General features: G+C 43.9%; 1 protein-coding gene across 3 annotated transcripts in view; it reads right to left on the bottom strand.

The window, feature by feature from the left end:
* cpne5b (copine Vb) overlaps positions 1-25,090 on the bottom strand; it is a 104,919-nt gene that overhangs the window by 47,374 nt on the left and 32,455 nt on the right. For 2 of the 3 annotated variants that reach the window (XM_047025983.1, XM_047025985.1), the window contains 2 exons: positions 24,661-24,700; positions 23,207-23,283 (listed from right to left, as the gene is read on the bottom strand). In XM_047025983.1, coding sequence (XP_046881939.1) covers positions 23,207-23,283; positions 24,661-24,700 — 117 coding nt within the window. Of the gene's footprint in view, positions 1-23,206; positions 23,284-23,582; positions 23,598-24,660; positions 24,701-25,090 lie in introns of all 3 variants that reach the window. The other variant, XM_047025984.1, reaches the window with a different exon arrangement.

Genomic DNA, 25,090 nt, shown 5'->3' with positions numbered 1-25,090 from the left:
TGCACCTGGCGTGGGTTCGTGTGCGTGTCATGATGTGCGTCGGGGCGATGTAGGGGCCTCATCCTGGTAATCAGCCCCAGGCCTCAAAATGTCTTAATCCGGCCCTGCTTCTGACAACCGTCTGGTGGTCCCACCGCTCAAGACAGCCCAGTCCCAACACAAACTTCTCCTGTCTGGCCCCCCAGTGGTGGAATCAACTCCCCACCTCCATCGGAGACACTGACTGTCTCTCCACCTTCAAGAAAATGCTCAAGACGCACTTGTTCTGAGAGTACAGCGGTACTTAGGAATGGTTTGCTGGACCCAATGTTAGTTTCCTCAAGAATCACAATGACTCTTGCTTAGAGACTGCTCTTGTTGGTTAGTGGTAACTGATTTAAATTGTTGTACTCGCTGTGAAATATTTTTTACTGTTGCTTGCTTTTCAACAGGTACACTTGCAGGTACACAAGCGATTCATGTTGTTTAATTGTAACTTGCTTAATTACATGCTCTACCTTTGGCACTTATTTTTGGTTGTTCACAATATGTGCTTCATGTTTTGGCTACCAGCAATGTTTTTAGGGCTATCTTGTTGTTATTATCAGTGACCTATGCACTCTAAGGTCTCTCTTGGAAGTCGCTTTGGATAAAAGTGTCTGCTAAAGGAAAACATGTAAATGTATTTTTTTACGTGCGAACATTTTGGACACGAATTTCGGACTCAGTGAGCAAGGGCCTTTAGTCTTCATTTCATGATATATGGGTTTCAGAGATGCTGTTTGTCGTATGTGTGCGATCAACAAGCTCCCTCCATCCCCAGGGGTGAGCAGCTGTTTCATGAATACGTGATTTATCGTTTCACTGCATCAGCTCTCCAGGAAGGATATGAATCTGCAGCGCAATCTGCATCCCTGTAACATCCAAACCCTTGCCCCAATCTGATCGTGTGAATGCAGATAATGTTGTGTAGCTGGGCCTGTGGAGAGAAGCGAGGGAGGCAGGCAATGATTGAATCAGAGCCCATTCAGGCCTCTCTGCAGCTCGATACCCAGAAACAAAGAGGGACAACAGAGGTACCTGGACCCCCGTCCTCCTACTCCTCTTATGTCCCCTAGTGGAGAAGATGAGCACCGGCTCCCTCAACATCCTCACGCTGAACACATGACTGAGGCACAGAAGTGTGTTCCTCATCGTGTTGTCTCCACACGAGGTAGAAACATGTAGCACACAGCTTCGTTACCAGCAGTGCACTAGGGGAGTTCAGGCTTCTCCAACACTGAGGGTAGCAAAAGGTTATTGTTCCCCTCTATTATTGAAAATCCCAGAGCCTTGTAACCACCAGATAGCCAAGGCAATAAGACTTTTGGTCTTAGAACTGTTCCTGATGAGATTAAACTGTGCCCCTCTTCCACCCTGAAGAGCTGTGCTCTATTGGGAACAGTGTGAAAGCGGAGTCAGTGTGCATCCTCCCCCTCCCTGCATGCATAATGCTTCCAGTAGCCCATGAGGCTTTAGAGGCCTGGAGGGAATGAGACAGGCTTGTTATCAAACTGATATTAAAGGGGGATTTTACAGAGGAACCTCACTGTTGAAATGCAATTGTGGACCAGGAAGAAACGAGATGAGGGTTTTGTGCGTGGGTGTTTGCTGGAGAGCTGCGGAGTAAAGTCTGTGTGAAAGATAGATCTCTAGACACACCTAATAGACACACATACCGCCTCGCCTCTGAACAACGGAATGAATTTTTAATTACACCAGTCTTTGGAGGAAAACAAGAGAAAACGAACACACAAACCACTGAGTAAAGGAAATCTCATCAGACACAGAAAGAAAGCAGCGAGAAAAACCCAGCTGCACAAATCTTTACCTGGCAACTCCCTAACCCTGGGAGTATTACCATGGCAACTTCCTAACCCTGGGAGTATTACCATGGCAACTCCCTAACCCTGGGAGTATTACCATGGCAACTCCCTAACCCTGGGAGTATTACCATGGCAACTCCCTAACCCTGGGAGTATTACCTTGGTAAATCTAATATGTATAATGTTCCAATTTACCAGTTTTAACCCTGTAACACACCTGTAGCCTAAACAGTATTTCCACTCATTTTGTAATGTAAAGCTCTGGTTGAATTTTTCTCGGCTATGCAAGCAATGCAACTCAGTACTAATCTGCCTGCAGTGAAACAGAACTACAAAACTTGCTGTTGTAATATTATACATCAAGATACATTTTTATATCCTGCAGAACAAATAATTGGATCACATTTGAATGGTAATGATCTTTTAGGACTGGACACAAATCCACAAGTGCACAAACATGCACATGCACACACACTTGACGCGTCAGTTCCACGCTAGTCATACGTTAGTCTCACGCTAGTCATGCGTTAGTCACACGTTAATCACATGCCAGATGTGTCCACCTCGCCCTAGAACGCTCGAAAATGAATGATTAGAACGTTCAGAGAACGTTGACCAGAACAATATGGTGTGACGGGCCGTAAAAAAATTCACATACACAGTAAAAGGAAAGGAGAGGAGAACTTAAAAGCCTAAAACTGAGAAAAGTAAAGCAGAGCAGAGCACAATTGAGTAGAGTCGAGTAGAGACAAGAAATAATATCGATCATGCCACCAAACACAGATTAAAACTAGAGCAACGAGCCTGGCTTGAAAATGTAAGAAGTAGAAAGTACAGATATTTGTGTAAAAAAATTAAAAACATTTGCACCATTCCAAACACACAGGTGAGGGAAGAGGAGAAAGACAATAGAAGGTGGCACCTGAATGGAATGAGGACAATTTGATGAAAGAAGTATCCTAAAATGGTTGACGCTTCGATGGATTGATGTTCACCTGTTAATCCTAAAATGGTGGAGAGACTGAAGAGAGGGTTTGCTAACTCTAGTCTCTCCACCATTTTAGACGCTGAACATCAATCCATCGAACCCTAGGGAGGAAGACTCGGAGACAAAACACAGACGTCCATTTATTTTTGGCAAGTGTGTGGCTTAGGTTGCTAGTCGGGGATATCTGATTCCGTCTCTGGGATTTTGATTTGTACTGAAACCCTGAACTCAGTCTAAACAAAGATCCAAGATGAGAGCAGCTCACTCATCCATTTACTTTTTCAACCTCCTTTTCACACCATGATTAAGAATGAAACTGTCCCAGCAAGCGCCCCAGTGGCGGCCATGGCGGCCCGTACCGCACCAGCCCAGATTGGAAGGACCAGAGTGGGAGGAGGAGAGGGCAAGAGCTGATGATTACTGGCAGCAGTTCAGAGTGCAGAAGACGATGTCTATCTGTTTCAAGTGGGAGGAATACAGCAGGAAGTATCTCCTTCCTTTAGGGCAGGCAGGCGAAGGGAAATGCGGGGTGTGGGCGAATACACACAACAATTTTATCATCATCAGACATTCCCTGGCGTCTAACAAGCCTAACTCCAATCAGGTAATTTCACGGGTGTTTGCAAAGCCGGTTGGGCCATTGAAGCTCACTTGCTCATGCTAACAAAGCATGTTGGAGGGCAAGCACATCCTGTTGATGTTCCTCAGCTGGTCATTATGCTTTGTTGTCGGAGCGTGAAATGGCCACTACGACCTCACTGCTTTGGTGAATTAAGACATTGGATGTTGGTCGAGTTGGTCAATAAGAAGTCAAAGAAGCCACAGGGGCTGACATTGTGGTGACCCACAGGGTGTGACATCATGGTGACCCACAGGGTGTGACATCATGGTGACCCACAGGGTGTGACATTATGGTGACCCACAGGGTGTGACATCATGGTGACCCACAGGGTGTGATGTATATTGCACCAATCATACGGGGTGATGTATATTGCACCAATCACAGGGGTTGATGTATATTGCACCAATCACAGGGGGTGATGTATATTGCACCAATCATAGGGGGTGATGTATATTGCACCAATCACAGGGGTTGATGTATATTGCACCAATCACAGGGGGTGATGTATATTGCACCAATCATAGGGGGTGAAGTATATTGCACCAATCACAGGGGGTGATGTATAGTGCACCAATCACAGGGGGTGATGTATATTGCACCAATCATAGGGGGTGATGTATATTGCACCAATCATAGGGGGTGATGTATATTGCACTAATCACAGGGGGTGATGTATATTGCACCAATCACAGGGGGTGATTTATATTGCACCAATCAAAGGGGGTGATGTATATTGCACCAATCACAGGGGGTGATGTATATTGCACCAATCACAGGGGGTGATGTATATTGCACTAATCAGCCCAAGCTGAAGTCTTAGTGTGGAGCTTCATGGAAGCGTGTCCCTCAGAGCCTCGTAGGCAAATTAATGACCTGAGTTGGAATGATGCAGTACTTCTAAATTAGCTTTGAATGGGAACTCAGACTACCAGTCCTTGTTCTGTTCTTACTCAGTATATGCAGTAATCTCCCAGAAGCCCCATCCGCCTCTCCTGGGGCTCACAGACAGGTTAGAGAGGAGGTGAAAAGTTCAATGCAAACTTCAAAAGCTAAGAATTGTCTATTAACCCTTGACCTATTGTGATTGGCTTACAAGTTTCATTCACTTTCTATTGGCCATTTGTCCCATGTGCTGATTGGTGCTATGATCTAGCCTAAAGGAAGACGTGACCTCGTCTGGGAATCAGATGGTTTTGAAAGGCTGGTGAAGGACTACACAGCAGAGGGACGTGAGCAGAAACACTCACACACACACACATAATACACTCATACACACACACACACACACACATAATACACTCATACACACACACACACACACACATACTACACTCATACACACACACACACACACATAATACACTCATACACACACACACACACCCATAATACACTCATACACACACACACACATAATACACTCATACACACACACACACACATAATCGCAGCACATATCTCAGCACAAATATCATTTGCAGTGAAAACCACATCAAAAAGCATTTTTGACTTACAATTCATATCCAATGTCTAAAAAGTTTAAATTCCAACAAAGAGCAGAAACCTGGTGGAATGGGAAAGAAGAATGATCAATCAACTCCGTGATTTTCTCCATCACCCCTTTCTCACCATCACCTCCTCATCTCGTTCATCACCTTTTCCTCACCTCCATCACCTCTTCCTCCTCCATTACCTCCTTCATCACCCCCTTTCGGTAAGACTGACAGTGTGTTGATCTTCGTGGCCAATCATTGCTGAACAGAGGTCACCTCCCACATGGTGGTTTGAAGAACAACTTCCTGACAGACAGGGTCAAGTATTGAAATCTGGGAATCAATACATCAGGTCAAATAAGACAAAAACTTGTCTGACCACTCTCTCTGTTCACTTCGACTTCAACAGGCCTCTCTGTTCACTTCGATAAGCCTATTACAGGGCAGGTTTTTGTAACATTGACATTTATTTTTCTTTCGAACAAGGCACTGGAGTCAACGAAACCATAAAATGCAAGGACTGCACTACTTCACCTCACTTCACTAACTTCACAAACTCAGCTAAAGGAACTCAAAGCACTAATTCACAGCCAAGCCTTTAAATGGAACCTGCAACCTCACAGACAGACTCAGGCTCACAGGGGAACTCCTCAGCTCAACACTGCTGATTCTTCAAAGCCCAATCCACCAGAAAGCTCATTTGACTTTATTACTGTTCCGACTGGAGAGAATAAGAGTGAGGAAAGGGGGCCCCTCCACTGCACACTAGACCAAGGAAGCTCTGAGAACCCAGATGGCTGCAGAGGCTCTTTTGTCTCAAAAAACAAAATGTAAAACTTGAAGAATACTAAGTAGAAGAACAAACAAACGTATATGTATTAAAGCTGTCAATATGCCTTTAAATATAGAACATCTGTACATGTATTTTTGTTAAAAAAAATTCATGTAAAATTTAAAAATTAAATTAAAATGTATTATGCTTTATTTTAATAGCTTTAAATTAGATTTAAATTATGGTTTGTTTTCCACATGGGAGCTTGTGTCTTGTAAGAAGGAGCAGTGCCCCGCCCAGCAGCTCAGAGGAGGCAGCTCAGAGGAGGCAGCTCAGAGGAGGCAGCTCAGAGGAGGCAGCTCAGAGGCAGCTCAGAGGCAGCTCAGAGGAGGCAGCTTAGAGGAGGCAGCTCAGAGGAGGCAGCTCAGAGGAGGCAGCTCAGAGGAGGCAGCTCAGAGGAGGCAGCTCAGAGGAAGCAGCTCAGAGGAGGCAGCTCAGAGGAGGCAGCTCAGAGGAGGCAGCTCAGAGGAGGCAGCTCAGAGGCAGCTTAGAGGAGGCAGCTCAGAGGAGGCAGCTCAGAGGAAGCAGCTCAGAGGAGGCAGCTCAGAGGAAGCAGCTCAGAGGAGGCAGCTCAGAGGCAGCTCAGAGGCAGCTTAGAGGCAGTTCTGCTTTGTCTTTCTGAGGGGAGCTTCATGGGCACGTCTATTAACACTGAGAGGTGAAGGCAGTCAAATTAAATTGAGAGATAATTACTTCCATGACCAAGATTAATGTGTTTTATTATTCCAACTGTTAGCTAATGCAGTAACCCTAACCCAGTCTGAAGGGTTGTCCCTCCAGGCAGTAAAAGCACTCTTGATGTATAATAACTCTGTAATCAAATATCCCCAAACTAGTCAAATGAAGGATACTATTGTCTGGACCCTGTATGTTCCAGAAAACAACACAATACTCTGTCCGGCACAAACACCGACACAGACAAGCAGGGAAGACTCAAAGGCAAATTTTTGTTTTCACAACAGTTTTTGCAAGAAAATTACACCAGACAATTAGCTCTGCTCAACCAGCTGCCAAACTATTGAATCATTTGATTGTAGTCAGTGCTAACTGTGTTTTTTTTAATTAGCTGTTCTGAAGGAAAATGTACTTTTTGATAAAATTGCTGTCTCCTTCTCCTGGGCCCTGCTCTGTCGCTTTCTGTTCTAAAGAGAACCCTCTGTGTCTGAACATCTGCAGATTATCAACAAGGTTTATTGGGATCAAGTCATTCCCCCCTCACCACAGTGAGGTCTAGTCTGAAATGAGAGATCAAAGGTTGACCAGGAAGTGACTCGATGAGACCTTTAATGTTCCATACATCCCCTCCAGAGAACCCCCCTGAATCACTTCAGTTAAGGTAGCAGCTTCCTGCCACTGGAGGATTGATTGAACTGTGGTTGCACAGACAAGGGCACGGAAATATGAGCACTGCCTCACTAAAAAATGATTCGTTTTTAGGACAGTCTAAGAAGAAGAAATTGTATGTTGCTCTGAGACAGGTAAGTCTGTGGGGTATGGAAAGGGCATGCCCTGTGCCATAACAAAAACTGTTAGTAAAAGAATAATCATGCATTGCTTGTTTCAACTATGTGACACACACTGGTGAAAAGGGGCCATTGTTTTTTTTGTTTTTTTTGTTTTCCTTTTCTTGCATATTACAAAAGTTAAAGTGTTGAAGAAGTCACTGAAAATATTAAACAACAAGTCTAGGATCACTGAATACTCATAATTTGTTCTTGTTTACCTATGCTTCCAGTTGAGTTGTGGGCACGTCATGCACGATGTGATTTGATTTGCAAACGGGGGGTCAATGGTCTCCTAATGAGGGTTAGACTGCAGTTCATCTATACATGCATAGCCTCACATTATGAACGGGAGACATTATGAGAGGCAAGTGTAACTTATTTGGAAATTCTCAAATTTCTTCTGAAATTCGTCCTTTTATTCATTACTGTAACATTGAGCAGTAGCGCATTGTGTGCAGACGAAATTTGCATTTGATAAATCAAGTTGGCCATTACAATTATTATTGCCGCTAATGTCATAACATTAGACATTAGACACAAATGGCTATGTAGTGAAGCAAATGCACTTCATAAAATTCTATTAAGATTTCAATGTATGACACATCATTTCAAAGCTTACAATCTGCACTTTCACAATCTGTAACTAAACTGAGAAATGACCTTGGCCGATAACTGAACAGTTGAGCAGCAAGAATTGAAACCTTTAAGAAATGTAAATGTTGTTATTTTCTATTTGATGTGTTAAAATAATTACATCTCTTCCAAAAAGTAACAACAAAACAATTTCCCTACCACATGTATGAATACGTTAATTTCCTTTAATTAAAGCCAACCGATTTCCTTCATCCCTTTTAACATCCATTCAAACTCCTCAAAGCTTAACAATCGTTCTGAGGTAGCTTTTTTTTGTTTACTATGTTGCAAAGCTGCTAAATTAGCATAACAGTTGGATATTAGCATTTGTTAGCCCTCATTGGCTCTGCTTTGTAACCAAACCTCAGTCTGTTGATAGCTCTGCAAAGCCTGCAGGGAAATATTCGTATGCCATCTGTCTGCCCTAAAACCTGCTGTCCAACAGTCAGCATTTCTGGACACTATTTTATGTTTCCTACCAGCTGTATTTCCATGCTTTAAAATGAAAGTTTGCCCATAGCAATTTGCTACCAATCCCTCCAATTAATCTCAAATTAAATCTGTTTGATTTATTGTAATAGTCCGTGCTAAGGGATTTAAATATGAAATGGTGCAGTGTTTCCCACACATAGACTAATTAGTGGCGGTGCGCCACAGAATCAACACCGGCCGCCACATATTGCGTTTCCCCCCCAATTTCTTTTTCACTATTTAGGTTAAAACACGCAGCGTTTCCTTCCCCTGCTCTCCCTCCGTCTCTCTGTCACTCAAGTTCAAGTTCAAGTCTTTTATTTGTCAGATGCACAGAACAACACAAGGTTAGACTGGGCACTGAAATTCTTAAGACAAGACAACGCAAGCACCTGGCATAACATAACATATAAGTACATTTTATTCTATTTTAGTGTATTCCACTTATTACTGCTAGTTTTAGTATAGTTAGACCACATATTTAAATTTACGATTCCTATATGTTTATTGTATGCACCTTCCTGCCAAAGCAAATTCCTTGTCAGTGCAAACTTTCATGGCGAATAAATCCCATTCTGATTCTGATTCTGACACGGAACAAATTTACATCTATGCTGAGCTTAGATAAGTGAACTTCCTAAATATACAGATAGCAATAAATAAACGACTATACTAACCCTAACACTAAAACTTCCTAAATTACAGATAACAATAAATAGTACGCTGTACTAACCCTAATGCACAAAAAACCTGTTTCAACCCTATAACCTATTCTAACCTAAGTGGAGTACAGTGCAATAATGCAAATTTGCAGATCAGTGACTATGTCAATGACCAAACAGGAGCCTGGTGTCGAGGTGCAGTGAGGTACAGTAGTGCAATGTTACTGAAAGAGCAACCAGTAGCTGAAAGTGGCAGTGTATAAGTGACTAGTGTGCAGTAAAAATGTCCATATCAGTGTCCATTGAGAAGCCTGATGACCCTTGGGTAGAAACTGGTGTCCAGTCTGCGTGTGCGCGACCGGATGCTGCGGTAACGCCTGCCAGAAGGCAACGGGGTAAAGAGACTGAAGGGTGGGAACAGTCTCTTAGAATCCTGCTGGCTTTCCTTAGGCAACGTGTGTGGTAGGTGTCCTGTAGGGCTGGGAGCTTCCTGCCGATGATGAACTCAGCAGAATGGACCACACTTCGTAGGGCCTTGCGGTCCCGGTCTGTGCAGCTCCCATACCACACTGTGATACAACCAGTCAGAATGCTCTCTATAGTGCTTCTGTAAAAGTTAGTGAGGATGTCTGAGTCCATACCAAACTTCTTCAGTCTCCTCAGGAAGAAGAGGCGCTTACGGGCCGCTTTGACCACCTTGTCCGTTTGAACAGACCAGGTGAGGTCATTGCTGATGTTCACCCCAAGGAACTTGAAGCAGCTGACCTTCTCCACTTCCGATCCATTGATGAATAGGGGTGCATGTTCCTCCTCCTGCCGCCTCCTATAGTCCACAATCATCTCCTTGGTCTTGCTGATGTTAAGAGAGAGGTTGTTGTCCTGACACCATGATGTCAGGGTGTCAACCTCCTCTCTGTAGGCTGACTCGTCACTGTCAGAGATGCGTCTCACGCGTCTTTCTCACATACGCACACAGTCACAACGTCAGCACACGTTAGCAACGATGCATACATACGCCGTTCTAGTAAGACCGACAGCGAAATCAGCGAGCCTTCAGCATTAGTGCCTTGTAGGTTAGTTATAACGAAGATAAGTCTTGTACTCGCTGTGAAATATTTTACTGTTAATTGTTCTTCTACAGGTACAGTCCTGAACTTTTTGTGATTCATGTTGTTTTAATTTGTAACTTGTATAACTGCATGCTCTTATGGGTCTTCCCTTTGGCACTAGTTTAGTTTTTTCACAATGTATGCTTCATGTTTTGGCTGCTTGCAATGTTTGGGACTACCTCGTTGTTATGATCAGTGACCTATGCTCTTTTGTAAAGCTCTCTCTTGGAAGTCGCTTTGGATAAAAGCGTCTGCTAAATGCATAAATGTAAATGTAGTGCCGTAGCTAAAGGTCTAGGAAAGTTGATGCTACTTCTCGCTAGGTACCTACGAACATGTCTTAATCGAAGGTTCCCCTTCATTCTTTTGGTGAGAAGTCTCAGGAGCTAGCTTCACAGAGGGAGAGAAGGGGGGGGGAATACGAACACTTATGTTTTACACACATTTTCCAGAGGAAAGCCAAAAACCAGATCACCCATTAGGGCCAAAGGGTGGGCAGGTGGCAGAGCTAGCGCTGACATGTTGATAGTTCTGATTCTCTTCCCAGAGGCTCTGCAGAGGTCTGAACTCTGAACCCTGGTCCCTCCCGATTTACTTCATAGAGAAGATCACACAGACCTCAGACACAACCCAGCCCTCACTGCCTGTCACCCCTCGTCACTGCATTCTCGCAGACTCACAGAGGGGCAGGTGCAGGAGAAGCAGACAGAATGAAGGGCAGGTGGAGGAGAAGCAGATGTGACGGTATGAAACAGACGTAGCCACGCTCCATCATAACAAGGTATCGTTCGTCGCTCGCTGGGTTCAAAGACTCGACCTCTGACTTGCCAAGCGCGACCACTACCAAATACGCAAATGATTTGTATTTTTCAGTTTTATTCCTCATTTCTTTTTTTCACTCATTAATTGTTGAACTCTTTCTTTCTCAATCATCTTTTTGTCGGTCACCCCTATACTCTTTTCCACCTCAACAAGACCATGGTACCACAGTTCTGCATTAAGTGAATAAATCATCCCGCTTCTATCAGGTGCACAAGACACACCACCTGAAGCATGCACACACTAATACACTCCTTCCTTATTCACAAGAACATTCCTTCTCCTTGAGACATACACACACACACAAATCAAATCAACATTTATTTGTATAGCCCTTTTTACACGCAAGTATGTCACAGAAGGCTTCACAAACGCCCATAGAACTGCCCCTCAACCAACCTAAAACCTCAAGGACTCACACACTCTACAGTACAATTTAAAGGTCCATCACTGATCTCTGCAGCACCGAATGAGAAACTTATTTTGCTCTCTTTACACCTCCCTGGAGATGTAACAGGTCCAGTACAACCACAGGCCATCCATCAACACACAACTTAAAGAGGGGGATGGAGGGGAGATAGAAGGGGAGGGGTAAAAAAGAGACCCTCTGGTGATAATTACACTCTTTGCCATTACTCTTCTTTGGCCCACACAACACACATACTGTCACCCCCCACCCCCCATTTAACCCTTACTAAAACACAGACCACAAATCACCAAGGGGCTCATTTATAAAACTGCAGAATAACATGAAAACGTTGTGTACGAACCTAGGGATAGGGTTAGGGATGCTCATAATAAACCGTGTGACCGTTTATTGACAACACAAATGTTTACCGGTCAAACAGTGGTTGCCAATTTAGCGACAATGTCACTACATTTATCAACTTTCACCTCCACAAGTGAAAAAAGTTGTATCTAACAACTAGCAACTAATCTAGTATTTTGGCATCTTCCGTTTTTGTTGTTGAGCAGCAGCAAAATAACTGTACTTGTACATGTTATTATTGCTGCCAATCAAGTAGGTACAACAAGCGCTCTCGGATTCAATGTGTTTGTTAATCTGTTTTTGTTCTGTCGTTGTCTATGATGCTATTTAAAAATCAACTACTTACGGGAATTTTGTGTGTTGTATTGGTATTTTTCAAATGGGTCACTGACACCATTTTACATTTTTAATCTTGTTGGTTAACGGTTAATGACCGTTCACAAGCATCGGTTATCAGTCCACATTTGTTTTCAAACAGACCATCCCTAGTACGAACGAAACACAGAAAGCGCACATCCCACTCTGGTTTTCCTTGCCACAAGTTTAGTTACAGAGGGCTAAGAGACGTATGACTGAGCAGACCACCTGAAGTCTAGAATGACAACTGTATACAGTTGATCATGTCAGCACATGTTTAATGTGAAGTTGCTGAGAAGTCTTTGTAAAACTTTGTGTCACAACTCCATGGGGGCCCATACCCACTGTAGAATATGCAGAGAGATGCTTTGGTTGTTGCCTGAGCCTGGCTGGGCTTGTGTTGTGAGTTTAGCAGAGCAGAAGAGAGAGAGCAGTGACAGCTCTATCATGTCACAATTCTGGATCTCTGTTGGGACCCTGTGCTGGAGGGTGTGTGACTGAGTATCTGTGTTTGTGTTGGTATGTGTTTGTTTGTGTGTCTAGGGGTGGGGGTGATATGATTCAGTAGGGATGTCCCTCTTCACCAGAGTGGTGGTGTGGGATCTTGCCAGGGCACATTGGCAGCCTTGCAACTCCAGCTTGCGCTTTTAATCTTTACCTCCTTTGGTTGGCTTGCTGTGTGTGTGTGTCTTGCTTACATGTGTATATATGCACAAGAGGCCAGAAAAGAAACCCCCAAATGATTAAGGTCTTATAGCATCATAGAGTGCCAACATCTGTTGTAACTTGGCAAGAAACCCTCCAAGCTTTCCTTAGTCGGAATGTGGGAGAGATTCTTGCCCTTAAAGATTGAAAGGCAAATCCCTTACATGTGGACCCTGTCTGAGTCCGGTATCTGTTGATCCCCCACAGGCTACCTCGGGGAATTTATAAATGAGAGAAAGAGAGAGACATTGTTGAGGGCAAACAGGAAGGAGGAACAGAGAAAATTGAAGAGAGAAGAAAGTGAGAAGACGTGAGGTCACTTCATTCCAAGGCTCTGCTAAAACTGAGACTTGGCATGCTGGTGTGACCCCTATGAAGAGACAGATCAATACAGTGCAAAAGGAAATCAAGGAGACAACTATTAATACATTGCAGGCAGAGATTCAACCAAAGTCAAAGGTTAAATTTAGACTTGTGATCAAATTCTGGCAACACAGTGTGAAAATGATCTTTACACTGGAAGAGGATTTGAGAAAAGTGAAGGACAGGTTAAGGAAAGTAAGGGAAGGAAAGTCTGCAAAGACAGAAAGGTGGTCATGAAATGAAGCATGACCACTCAGGTTCTCTGCCTGTATTGGGCCACTACCAAATCACCTCCCATTGGGCCACTACCAAATCACCTCCCATTGGGCCAATACCAAATCACCTCCCATTGGGCCACTACCAAATCACATCCCATTGCCCAGAAGGGTAAGGACGTTCCTACATCAGAACTATAAGAGAGTAACTTTGCTCTGCCCAAAGCTTCGCTTCCCAGCTGCTCAGCTGATACACTGACCCACCAGAGAGCTGTTCAGCTGCTCAGCTGATACACTGGCCCACCAGAGAGCTGTTCAGCAGCTCAGCTGATACACTGGCCCACCAGAGAGCTGTACAGCAGCTCAGCTGATACACTGGCCCACCAGAGAGCTGTTCAGCAGCTCAGCTGATACACTGGCCCACCAGAGAGCTGTTCAGCTGCTCAGCTGATACACTGGCCCACCAGAGAGCTGTACAGCAGCTCAGCTGATACACTGGCCCACCAGAGAGCTGTTCAGCAGCTCAGCTGATACACTGGCCCACCAGAGAGCTGTTCAGCTGCTCAGCTGATACACTGGCCCACCAGAGAGCTGTTCAGCTGCTCAGCTGATACACTGGCCCACCAGAGAGCTGTTCAGCTGATACACTGGCCCACCAGGTACAAACCATCATAGAAAAAACCTTCAGCGTCCTCATGCCGACAGATGGCGAAAAAAAAGAACAAAAAGTATAATATCCTCTTTCCCCTGTGTGAACCCTGCTTTATTTTCCACATTAGACAAAACGAAAGCAATATCTGTCAAACGTCTGGTCTTGTGCAGCAGTGGTACTTGAGGGGAAATCAATCTTGTGTGTTGCTCTTTTTCAGTGTGAACTCCAGCAGGTGGCCCCCCCTGTATAGGTGTTGGGATATTAACACCTTCTGAAAAGCTCTAGAGGTTTAATTTCAGGTGAAGCCCACCACCTCTTCACTCTGATTTCCTTGCCTCTCCACACAAATAGTCTGTGGCATTTTAGAATTGCTTTTTTTCGCAGAACGTGCCAAATGGGTCCAAACACATCTCAGCAAAGGTGTGTTCTTTGACAGTTAAAACAGGGGTCCCCAAACTATGGCCCGACCACACATTTGGACCGTCCCTCTAAACAATGCCAGAGGCATATTATATAATGCCAGAGGCCTATATATGTGAATCATATCATATCTGGATTTGATAATGAAAGTTGAATTAGAATTATTAACCTAAACAAATTATTTGGTAGATTCACCCACAAACAGAATGGTAAATTCAACATAACATCTAAATAAAATCTCCACAATAATACTGGTAGTCACTCCGGCCCATGTAATTGTCTGTTACAGACCGACCCGGCCCCACATTAAAGAAAGGAAAAATTATCTGGCCCTCGCAGAAAAAAGTTTGGGGACCCCTGGTTTAAAATCTGAATGATATCACAGCAGTACCCTCCCCCCTCCCTCCCCCCACCCACCCACCACACCCTCCCCCCTCCCCAACACACACACCCTCCCCCCTCCCCAACACACACACCCTCCCCCGTCCCCAACACACACACCCTCCTCCCTCCCCAACACACACACCCTCCCCCCCTCCCCAACACACACACCCTCCCCCCCTCCCCAACACACACACCCTCCCCCCTCCCCAACACACACACCCTCCCCCCTCCCCAACACACATACCCTCCCCCCTCCCCAACACACACACCTTCCCCCCTCCCCAACACACACAGCCTCCCCCCTCCCCAACACACACACCCTCCTCCCTCCCCAACACACACACCCTCCCCCCTCCCCAACACACACACCCTCCTCCCTCTCCTGGCCTATGGACAGCTTGGCCTTTTTGTAGCATTTCAGAATTATGCGAGCAGCCCGTCTATTTTCGCTTTCGAAAGGTGAGTCGTGATAAACGTGGTTTCCTGTGGCGTCTGAGAGATGGGAGGGATGGACTCTGTTCGGGTTGTCTTCAATATACTCTGTCACTTATGTTGCCAGAAAACTATTTCTCCTTCCATCCTCTCTAACAAACTAACTGACAACCTATTCAGTGTCCATGTGAAAATTATTTTGTTATATTTGAAAGTAAGAGTTGTCCACAGGTATTTTACTGTCACGTTACATTGTACAATGTTCCCAGAACCCAGATGCACAGTAGGGGTACATAGTTATACACTTGGATTAGTAATACATTTCAGAATGTTAAGTATTAATCAAGAATCAAATAATTATTTGTTTTTAATTGGCAATTAAAAAACTTTTTTTTTTATTAGGGGGACCCCCTGTCCAGCACATTTGAGATGTTTCCCTGACATTTGAGACACACCTGATTCAAATGAATGGTCGTTAACAGGCTTCTGCATAACTAGATAACGACCCATTCATTTGAATCAGGTGTGTTGGAGCAGGGAAACATCTAAAATGTGCAGGACGGGGTCCTTGAGGACCAGGGTTGAAGACCTCTGCTCTAATATATAAACATGAGTGTTGAATGTACCCTCAGTCTCCTCACCAGCAGTGATAATCTCATGTGATCAGAGTTGTCTATCACCTTAAAATGGCAGATGTTCTTTCAGGTCACTAAGCTATGACAAGCGTCTCTGAGGGCTCAAACTGTTAAAACTGTCCACGTCTCCTGCTAGAGATACAACATGCAGAGCACTGTGACATGGAGACATGTCTCTACCAACCCTGGAGGAAAGACGGGAGATGGCTGCAGTGAAACTGCTGAAAGACATGCTTGAGGAAAGCCACCCTCTGCATGACCTCGGTCCACCAACAAGGACTAGGGCCACAGGGCGGACTCTAAGAAATAGCTCAGAACTCACCATTCCAACAGCCCGTACAAAAAGACTCAGCAATTCATCCCTCCATCAGGCTATCCGCCTGTACAATGAGTCAAATGGCTGAGGACACATTAGTCATCTATAAATATCTTTATATTGAATCTGCCCATTTCTATGTATCTATGTACTTGTGAATTTAGTTATCACTGTCTGATTTTAATATGTACTGTAGTAATCTGTGTAAAATCAACATAATTCAGTGGTACATGCTCGACACATTGTGCACTGCGAGTTGATTCTCAATAAAATTGAATTGAAAATTGTAATTGAATGGAGACAGGCTGTTCCACAGCCTGATCTTTTCTTTCTCTCTGACTTCATGTACCCAGCCTGGGCGCAGTCACCTCCAGAAAGGTGATTATTTACACATCAGCACTTACAGCTGACTGTCATTAGCCTCCTTTATGTAACTGAATGAGAGACAGGATCACCCAGATGGTTAATTACCTGTTGAATGATTGTCATTTACACCTGTGTGATTCTGGCTACATGTACAGCATCCAAGGTTAGAACACAACTAAGCTCAGAAACTCTGCCCCTGTTTTGGGAGATGGCATCAAGACATGGATGGTTCACCAAAATCATTCATGTTTCTTCTGCATGTTGTGAAATGAAAACATCCGGTGGATTTTCCAGACTTGACAGCGACGCCTCCTTTGCCTCAGATACAGCCCACCCTGAGCCCTCCAGATAACCAGTCCACCCAAGCATGAACAGTTTTTTGTTTCAATACTGAAAAGTACCTGTGTGTTAGCTCGGCAAATAAGCAGCAATGGTAATCAAGGTAACAGGGTAATTTCCCCTTTTCACCTCCTATGTGTCTGTTGTGTGTGTGTTTATGTATGGATAAGCTACCTGTGGATGTCTCACAGTTGGAAAACGCAGCTTTCATCTGGCTAATTAACCTAGTAACTAAGCAACTAAATGACCACCACCTTTGCCCCTCACAACCCAACATCAATGTAATTATTTCTGTCATACATAAAGCTGGTGAGAGGCAAGGGAAAAGAACGTGTTACCGGACCCTGTGAAAAGGATGTCCAAAACAAGGTGTTGTGTGGTAGTACTCCATAATGTTGGGCAGGACAAGACCTTGGCACTACTCCCGTAACCTGCTCAGGTCTATTCAGGAGGAGTTTTGAGGTGTTGTTGACAATCCACCTCAACTATGCTATTTACCACTGCTTTCACTGTGATTTTCTAAACTAAACATTTTTTATATTTTCATGTATTTTGTACACCAATCCATACAAAGCACATTTTTCTTTCCAGCTATTTAAATATATAATCTATGAAATATGCATCCAGAGCCAGAGCAAGACAGCAGTAATAATCCTGACAGTAAAAAGAAGTTTGATGTTGAGATTAAACAAATTATTTTTGTGACGGTAATGTTTTTCTCCACCTCTCTCTCATTTGGTCTCTCTCTCTGTATCTCTCACTGTCCCTGTCTCTCTCTCTCTCACTGTCACTGTCTCTTTCTCTCTGTGTATCTCTCACTATCCCTGTCTCTCTAACTTTGTATCTCTGTTTTCCTCCCTCTCCAATTTTCACCAACTTCCCCCCAAGCAGGTCTGTGTCATCACCTTGTAGTAGTTAGCCAAGGGGTTATGAAAGTGGTTATCAAAGTGGTTCAGCACCTTAGCAAATTGTGGGTTCCTAAACACCCGAACGTGTAATGATGAATAACTATCGATCATGCCACACGGTTATCAAACTAAATGAATTGAATCATGGTCAGAACAGGCACTTACTCAACACCATCTGGTTTTGGAAGTAAAAGAGCAAGAGTGCTTTGACAGTTTGGATGCTGTGATTGTGCATCCAAAAGGATATAGGCCCTTGGCTGGGAGAGATGACCAGCCCTCAGAGAAAGAGACATCATCCACCATTTTGGCTCTACTCTCCAATTCAATGTCATCCTAATTTACATTGTAACTAGATTATAATTGACTTGAAATTCCTGGCAGCTGTCTCAGACCAAGTTGGACAAAGTTTATGGCTCGTGGCTGTGAGTGTATTTAGTGCTTGTTTTTGTGTGTTTGTATGTGTGTGTGCACGGGCACATGCTGTATCTGTGTGTTCCATTGATCCAGTGTCATCTGGCAGATCCAACTTCATCAACATTATCTTTTTTTTGTACCTTCATGATATTTGTCAAGTGTGTAGGCCAATGGTCAATCTGAATTCACAATCTAACACAAACACAGTCACACACACACTCACACAAAGACACGGTCAAGCACACACAGATACACTAAGACAGACGCACTCAGTGTAAATCCATGCATGTGTCCATGCCTACATCTGCAAGTGTGTGTATTTGTGTGCAAGCATTGTACAGTATGTGTGTGTGTGCGGGGAGTGTATGTGTATATGGGTTTATGCAGTGTGTGTGTGTGTGCACTTGAAGACAATTAATTAAGAATAAACTGTAATTACAAAGAATCCCCCAACTATGTTGAAAGCCCATAGGGCTCGGACATGGCTAACACACACAGAGTTAGGACATGGCTAACACACACAGAGTTAGGACATGGCTAACACACACAGAGTTAGGACATGGCTAACACAAACAGGGTTAGGACATGGCTAACACACACAGAGCTAGGACATGGCTAACACACACAGAGTTAGGACATGGCTAACACACACAGAGTTAGTACATTGCTAACACACACAGAGTTAGGACATGGCTAACACACACAGAGTTAAGACATGGCTAACACACACAGAGTTAGGACATGGCTAACACACACAGAGTTAGGACATGGCTAACACACACAGAGTTAGGACATGGCTAACACACACAGAGTTAGGACATGGCTAACACACGCAGAGTTAGGACATGGCTAACACACACAGAGTTAGGACATGGCTAACACACACAGAGTTAAGACATGGCTAACACACACAGAGTTAGGACATGGCTAACACACACAGAGTTAGGACATGGCTAACACACACAGAGTTAGGACATGGCTAACACACACAGAGTTAGGACATGGCTTACACATGCAGAGTTCATTACAGGAGTATTTCTCTTGACTCTTCTCTGAAGACACGCACAAAACATGTAATTACATCTTCCAAGGAATCAATGCAATAATTGAAAAATGGAATGGCAAGATGGCTTTTTTCTATCTTTCACACATTTACCTGTTCCCTCACACCTAGGGACCAGTTATCAGTAACACCTGTTTATCAAGGTTGGCAAGGTAGTGTGGCCAGGGCCGGCATTTGCTCTAGGCGAACTAGGCAGCTGCTATCGGCGAACTAGGCAGCTGCTATCGGCGAACTAGGCAGCTGCTATCGGCGAACTAGGCAGCTGCTATCGGCGAACTAGGGCGCCATGAAAAGGGGGCCGCCAAATACCGAAGTGCCTCGGGGGGGGGGGGCGCCTGGGGCGGTGAAGGTACTCCGGGGGGGGGGGGGGGGGGCGCCTGGGGCGGTGAAGGTACTCCCGGAGGGGGGGTCTCTCTTTTCCCTCAGCTTCCTGTCTCCAGCTTCCTGTCTCGCTCACTCAACCTGTCCCTCACTCCCTCTCTCTGTTGCTCACATTCCCTCTTTATCTCTTGCCCTCCATCCCTCTCTCTCTGCCCCCCTTCCCTCCCTCCTCATTCTATCTTCTACCTTCTGGCTTCTTCTTTGATAATGAAAAACACAATGACTGCTTCCTAATTAAGGGAAGCCTAATTTCCTGAAGATTAAAGGCACTACAATTAAGAGGAAGAGAAGAGGAGGGGAAACGAGACAGAAAGCTTTTGTGTGCCTCTTAGGTGGGGTGTTGTGCAGTGTGTGTGTGTGTGTGTGTGTGTGTGTGTGTGTGTGTGTGTGTGTGTATGTGTGTGAGAGAGAGAAAGAGAGAGAGAGAGAGAGATAGAGGGAGAGAGATTAGGGTGTAGTAGAGTTTGAATGAAAAAATGTATGAGAGTAAGATTTGTTCCCCACCCCCCTAATAAACTCCTTTCATTCTACATCCTGTTTTTCTAAGACTCATTGTGAAGAATTTCAATGCTTTTTATGGATGTGTTTGATTAACAAATGACACACTATTCCAACTGTGTGTGCGTTAAAAGGTGAAACAATGGTGACATAGAGATTGACAGAGAGAGGAAAGAAATACATTGAGAGAGCAAGAGTGAAATACTGTAATCTGAGAGGACCCGTCTGTAGTCTAGAAAATCTATCTATAGTCTAGGAGGAGTCAGGACATACGTGCAAGCTGTCTGTCTGTGTGTTTGTCTGTGAGAGTGTGTTTCTGTGTGTCTGTGTATGTTTCTGTGTGTGTATGTGTGTGTTTGAGCAGAAAGAAACAATGGTCTCTCTCAATCTCTCTGTACAAATCAATCCAAGCTCATTTCAGACTTTATGGCATTGACACAGGAAAAGCTTTTTGTTCCAGTGTTTGTATCTTTCAATATCTTTGGACAGCAGTGGTTACTGTATATTCTTTCATTATCTCTGGACAGCAGTGGTTACTGTATATTCTTTCATTATCTCTGGACAGCAGTGGTTACTGTATATTCTTTCATTATCTCTGGACAGCAGTGGTTACTGTAAATATTTGTAATTAACAGTTGTTCAGATCAAACGTGAGCATATCTCCAGCATTAGTCTTTGGGCCCTATCTTGCACCCAGCGCAATTGACTTTGTCAACGATGCAAGTCTCATTCCTAGTTTGCACTCGACGCAAAGCGGACTTTTCCCTCCACAGACGCACAAAGGTAAATTAGGAAATGACTTTGCGCCCCAGGGGGGGGTTAGGGTTAAGGGTTAGGGTTAGGGTTAACCCTAGGGTTAGGGTTAGGGTTAACCCAGGGGGCGGTTCAGCGAAAAAAGGAGGCGCATTCCCTGGTGCTATTTTGCAGTTTCAGAAAAACAATTCCGCCACTGACCAGGAAAAACGTAGTCTAAAGTCAATGGCGCGTTATTCAGATGCTATTTTAAGGGTGCAAGCTTGGTCCGTGCGCACTGCCGGCAAGGCCAGGGTCTTCTTTCTGCGAAGCTACGTTACATTGTTTTGATTTATGGCGTGTTACATCTCTTCAATGATTATAAAAATATTTTCATGAGAAATCTCTATGTATGTGAACTTGATTTGTAACAATTGTGGTAATTTCCTCCCACGCCTGTTTAACCAAAGCTAATTTGGGTGGGTTTCTCCTCCCATCCTAATCAGAATCAGAAGTCGGTTTATTCGATATGTAGCCATATGTTACACAAACACGGAATTTACTGTTGCAGGAAGGTCCAAACAATAAACATATACGGGTCTTAAATTAAGTAAAAAAGTACATTAGTTAAACTAATTCTAAGAACTAAACTATTTAAAAATATAACAATTTTACTAATTAAATATATATAAAAACAAGAATAAAAATTTGAAGGAGCAGCATAAGCGGGGAATTTAGTGCAATGAGAAAACAGCTCTGCCTTTCCCATACATTGTCACTTCTCTATCTGTTACGGCCCTGACGAGAACGTCGGTCTCTTCACCTGTGAACCGCTCCTGGCGTGCGCCTGGCAAATCCGCCGTTTTAATAGCAATCCGCCATGGAACAAGCGCTGGTCTTAAAGGGAATGTGAGATGACGCTCTGATTGGTTTATTGCACGTTACGCCCAAACCACACCCATTAGTAATGTAGCTACTTTGGACCAACCCATTTTAGATTTGCGCCAGGCGCAGAGTCATTTATCCTGCAGGTATAATAGCAACAGTGCCGGAGTCCTACCTACCCACAAATTCACTTGCGCTTTGCGTTTTGATACTTGCGTTTCAGATCGTTAAAATAGGGCCCTTTGTCTTTCAAGACTGATGTTTTAGACCAGCCAAGCTATGCATGCTTGCACCAAGACATCTAACAGACCAGCCATGCTAGCACCAATAATTAAAGAAGTTTCAAAACCAAATCTGCTCTACATGTATGTAGAGCAGACAGCACGAAAAGCACACACCAGAAAAGTAAACAAGGTTATAAAGCAAAAGTACCTGTAATTATAATTATCTCTGAAATCCACTGGGTGAGGGTTAAGTCTGTTAGGTCTAACACTAACCCTAACCCTGCTCTTCTCTTGCGCCTGGATTACTTTTTTGCCGGCAGCGAAGCATCTATCATCTCCATATGTGTCGGTGAGAAGCATCTATCATCTCCATATGTGTCGGTGAGAAGCAACAATCATCTCCATATGTGTCGGTGAGAATTGCTCTTACAGTATGTTATCTCAGTAACAAATCTGTTTATTTACATCAGCTTACTTTGCAAAGCTTTACCTGTGTCTGATTGTGTATCATGAATCAGGGATTATATCAAGACTGGTGATACCCTATCTCTTTAAACTCTTGTCATGTTCGTTGTCTCAGTGTTTTGTTGTGGCCAAATGCTGGCTGAATAGCAGCAGTGTGATCCTGATATTTGGTTCAATGTTTTGCAGCATCCCCCCTCCCTTTCTGTATTCACTGTTATTATCTTGTTGGAAACATCTGGAGGACTCAGACACTCTCCTCTCCTCTTTATTCCCTCCTCCCTCTCTCCTCCTCCTCCTCCTCTTCCTATCCTTCTGTCTGTCAATAAGTCTGTCTCTCCACTCATCCCTCTCTTTCTCTCTCTTTCTCTTTCAGCTATCTTTCCCTATAAGGTTCTCACCCAAGTTTCAGTCTTTTTCTAACTCCAATTCCATCACACTTTCTCTAAATATAGTTCTCTTCTTTTCCAGCATCTTGTCCATAATCAGATTCGGCCCGCTAGGAATTAAGCGTTAAATTTGTTTGCTCACATTCTTATTTAAAAACGCACAAAACACAATCAAACCTGAAACTAAACTTCAGCTGCTGAGGGAAGGTTTCGTTCACCATGAATGAACTGCCAGTGTCACGATGATGTTTAAACCCAGCCATTGTTAGGTTGTCAACAGAGAGTCAAGACAATTGAACAACAAGAGGTCTGAACTCACCCAAGAGGCTTCTCCAGTCGGCTGGCAGGCGAGCCAACGATCTCACCCAGGGTGCAGTACATCTGACCCAGAAAGTCCTGAGAGAGAGAGAAAGAGAGAGAGAGAGAGAGAGAGAGAGAGAGAGAGCACAAGGCAACGTATGCAATGGTTAAAAATGTTTTAAAAACTTGACTGGAAAGGCCAAAAGGTGGTGAAGATGTCAGTGTAGAGAAACAGGAGGGGTGTTTTAAAGAGGAAGTAGAGGGCACTGGAAGAGGGCACACACTAAGGAAAGGTGGTTAGTTAGAGAGAGTAGAGGGTGACGAACAAGAGTTTAAACACATGCCAATCCAGCTAGAGTGAGTACAGTAGTAGGGTGAGAGAGGCTGAGACGTACGTTGAGGTCGGCGGGCTTCCAGAAGGGAGGGCAGGCAGCGGGGTCAACAACAACAGAAGACATCATATACCAGGTACGCACACCAACAAACACCATACCCACCTATATATACACCTTGCACAGTTCAAACCAGGTTGGGAAGGAAGTCTACAACTTTCCATGTCACAGGTGTTAGTAACGCTCAACATGCGATGGAAGAATGGATGAAAGAAGGTAGTTTGGTTTTTGATGGAGTTATGCAAACCTTCTGTATCCAAATACATAAAATAATCATTGGAACAGATTATTTTGTTCAGAAAATGTTTCACTCAATGCTTTTTGTAGCCACTGTCTCCAAGCACACCATATTTGTATGCTTTTTTTAAATGAGCTAATTATCTGAAAACAATTGTGGTGAAGAATGTTCCAATCCAGCTGCCAGAGGAGACTGGTGGCCAGAAGCATTGTGTAATACTAGTCTACGTGACCAAGCCACTAATATTATTGCATTTCAGAGGGTGGAGCAAGTTAGAGACTGAATCAAGCCAAGTGCTACTGACAATCTAGTCTGTACATGTTCAGGCAGAAGTTACAACAACATTATGACACAACATTACATTTAGCAGACACTCTTATCCAGAGCGACTTACAGTAAGTACAGGGACGTTCTCCCCGAGGCAAGAAGGGTTAAGTACCTTGCCCAAAGACACAACGTCATTTGGCATGGCCGGGAATCGAACCAACAACCTTCTGATTGCTAGCCCGACTCCCTAACCGCTCAGCCATCTGACCCCCCAACATAGGCACCATTCTTTACATTCAGTGTATTTGGATACCTGGTGGGTTTGTGGGTAATTGATTTGCATAAGTCCATGACAGTAGTGACATACCACAAGCTCAACCTTCACACCAAAGCCATAGACAAGAAGAATTTGGCCAATCAGAGATAGGTTCAGAAAAGAAGTACCTCAGATCTTAGAACAAAAAGACACTTGTTTGAATGAGATTTATTTCAATTCCAATCATAAAGCTTTTTGTTGAGATCAGCTGACCAAGCCCTGTTCCCCTATGGCTCTGGCTCCCAGAGGAGACCACTCACGTGTTTGGACAGGTCTGGACTTTTGGAATCCACATCGTACCTGAGAAAACCATATGAGTCAACAGTAAGACAGTGACTTCTGACAGTTAGATGTTCAAAGTATATATAAAAAAAAAAAGCTAAACAAAGTGTCTGCTTCAAACCCTTTTATGTTTCCACCATATTGCAAACATCTCAGGTCCTTGCCAACACATCAACATTTCCTGTGTGTGGCATCTGACATTCATTATATTCTGTTGTCTATGTATCCACACAAATGTCTCTAAGAATATTAGCATATAACTGTGAAAACTTGGTTCAGAAAATGTGAGGACCGGGAATCTACGTGAAGACAAAACCTTGGATGATCTACAGCCCCAGACGGCTTGGATGTTGACTCTCTCTTCAGAAAAGATCAGGACAATAGTTTTTTCTGTGTGTATGTTTCTAA

This window comes from Hypomesus transpacificus, chromosome 9 (assembly GCF_021917145.1).
Source record: "Hypomesus transpacificus isolate Combined female chromosome 9, fHypTra1, whole genome shotgun sequence".
NCBI lineage: Eukaryota > Metazoa > Chordata > Actinopteri > Osmeriformes > Osmeridae > Hypomesus > Hypomesus transpacificus.
The sequence above is the reverse complement of the archived record's forward strand: the minus strand, read 5'-3'. Positions and strand labels throughout refer to the sequence as shown.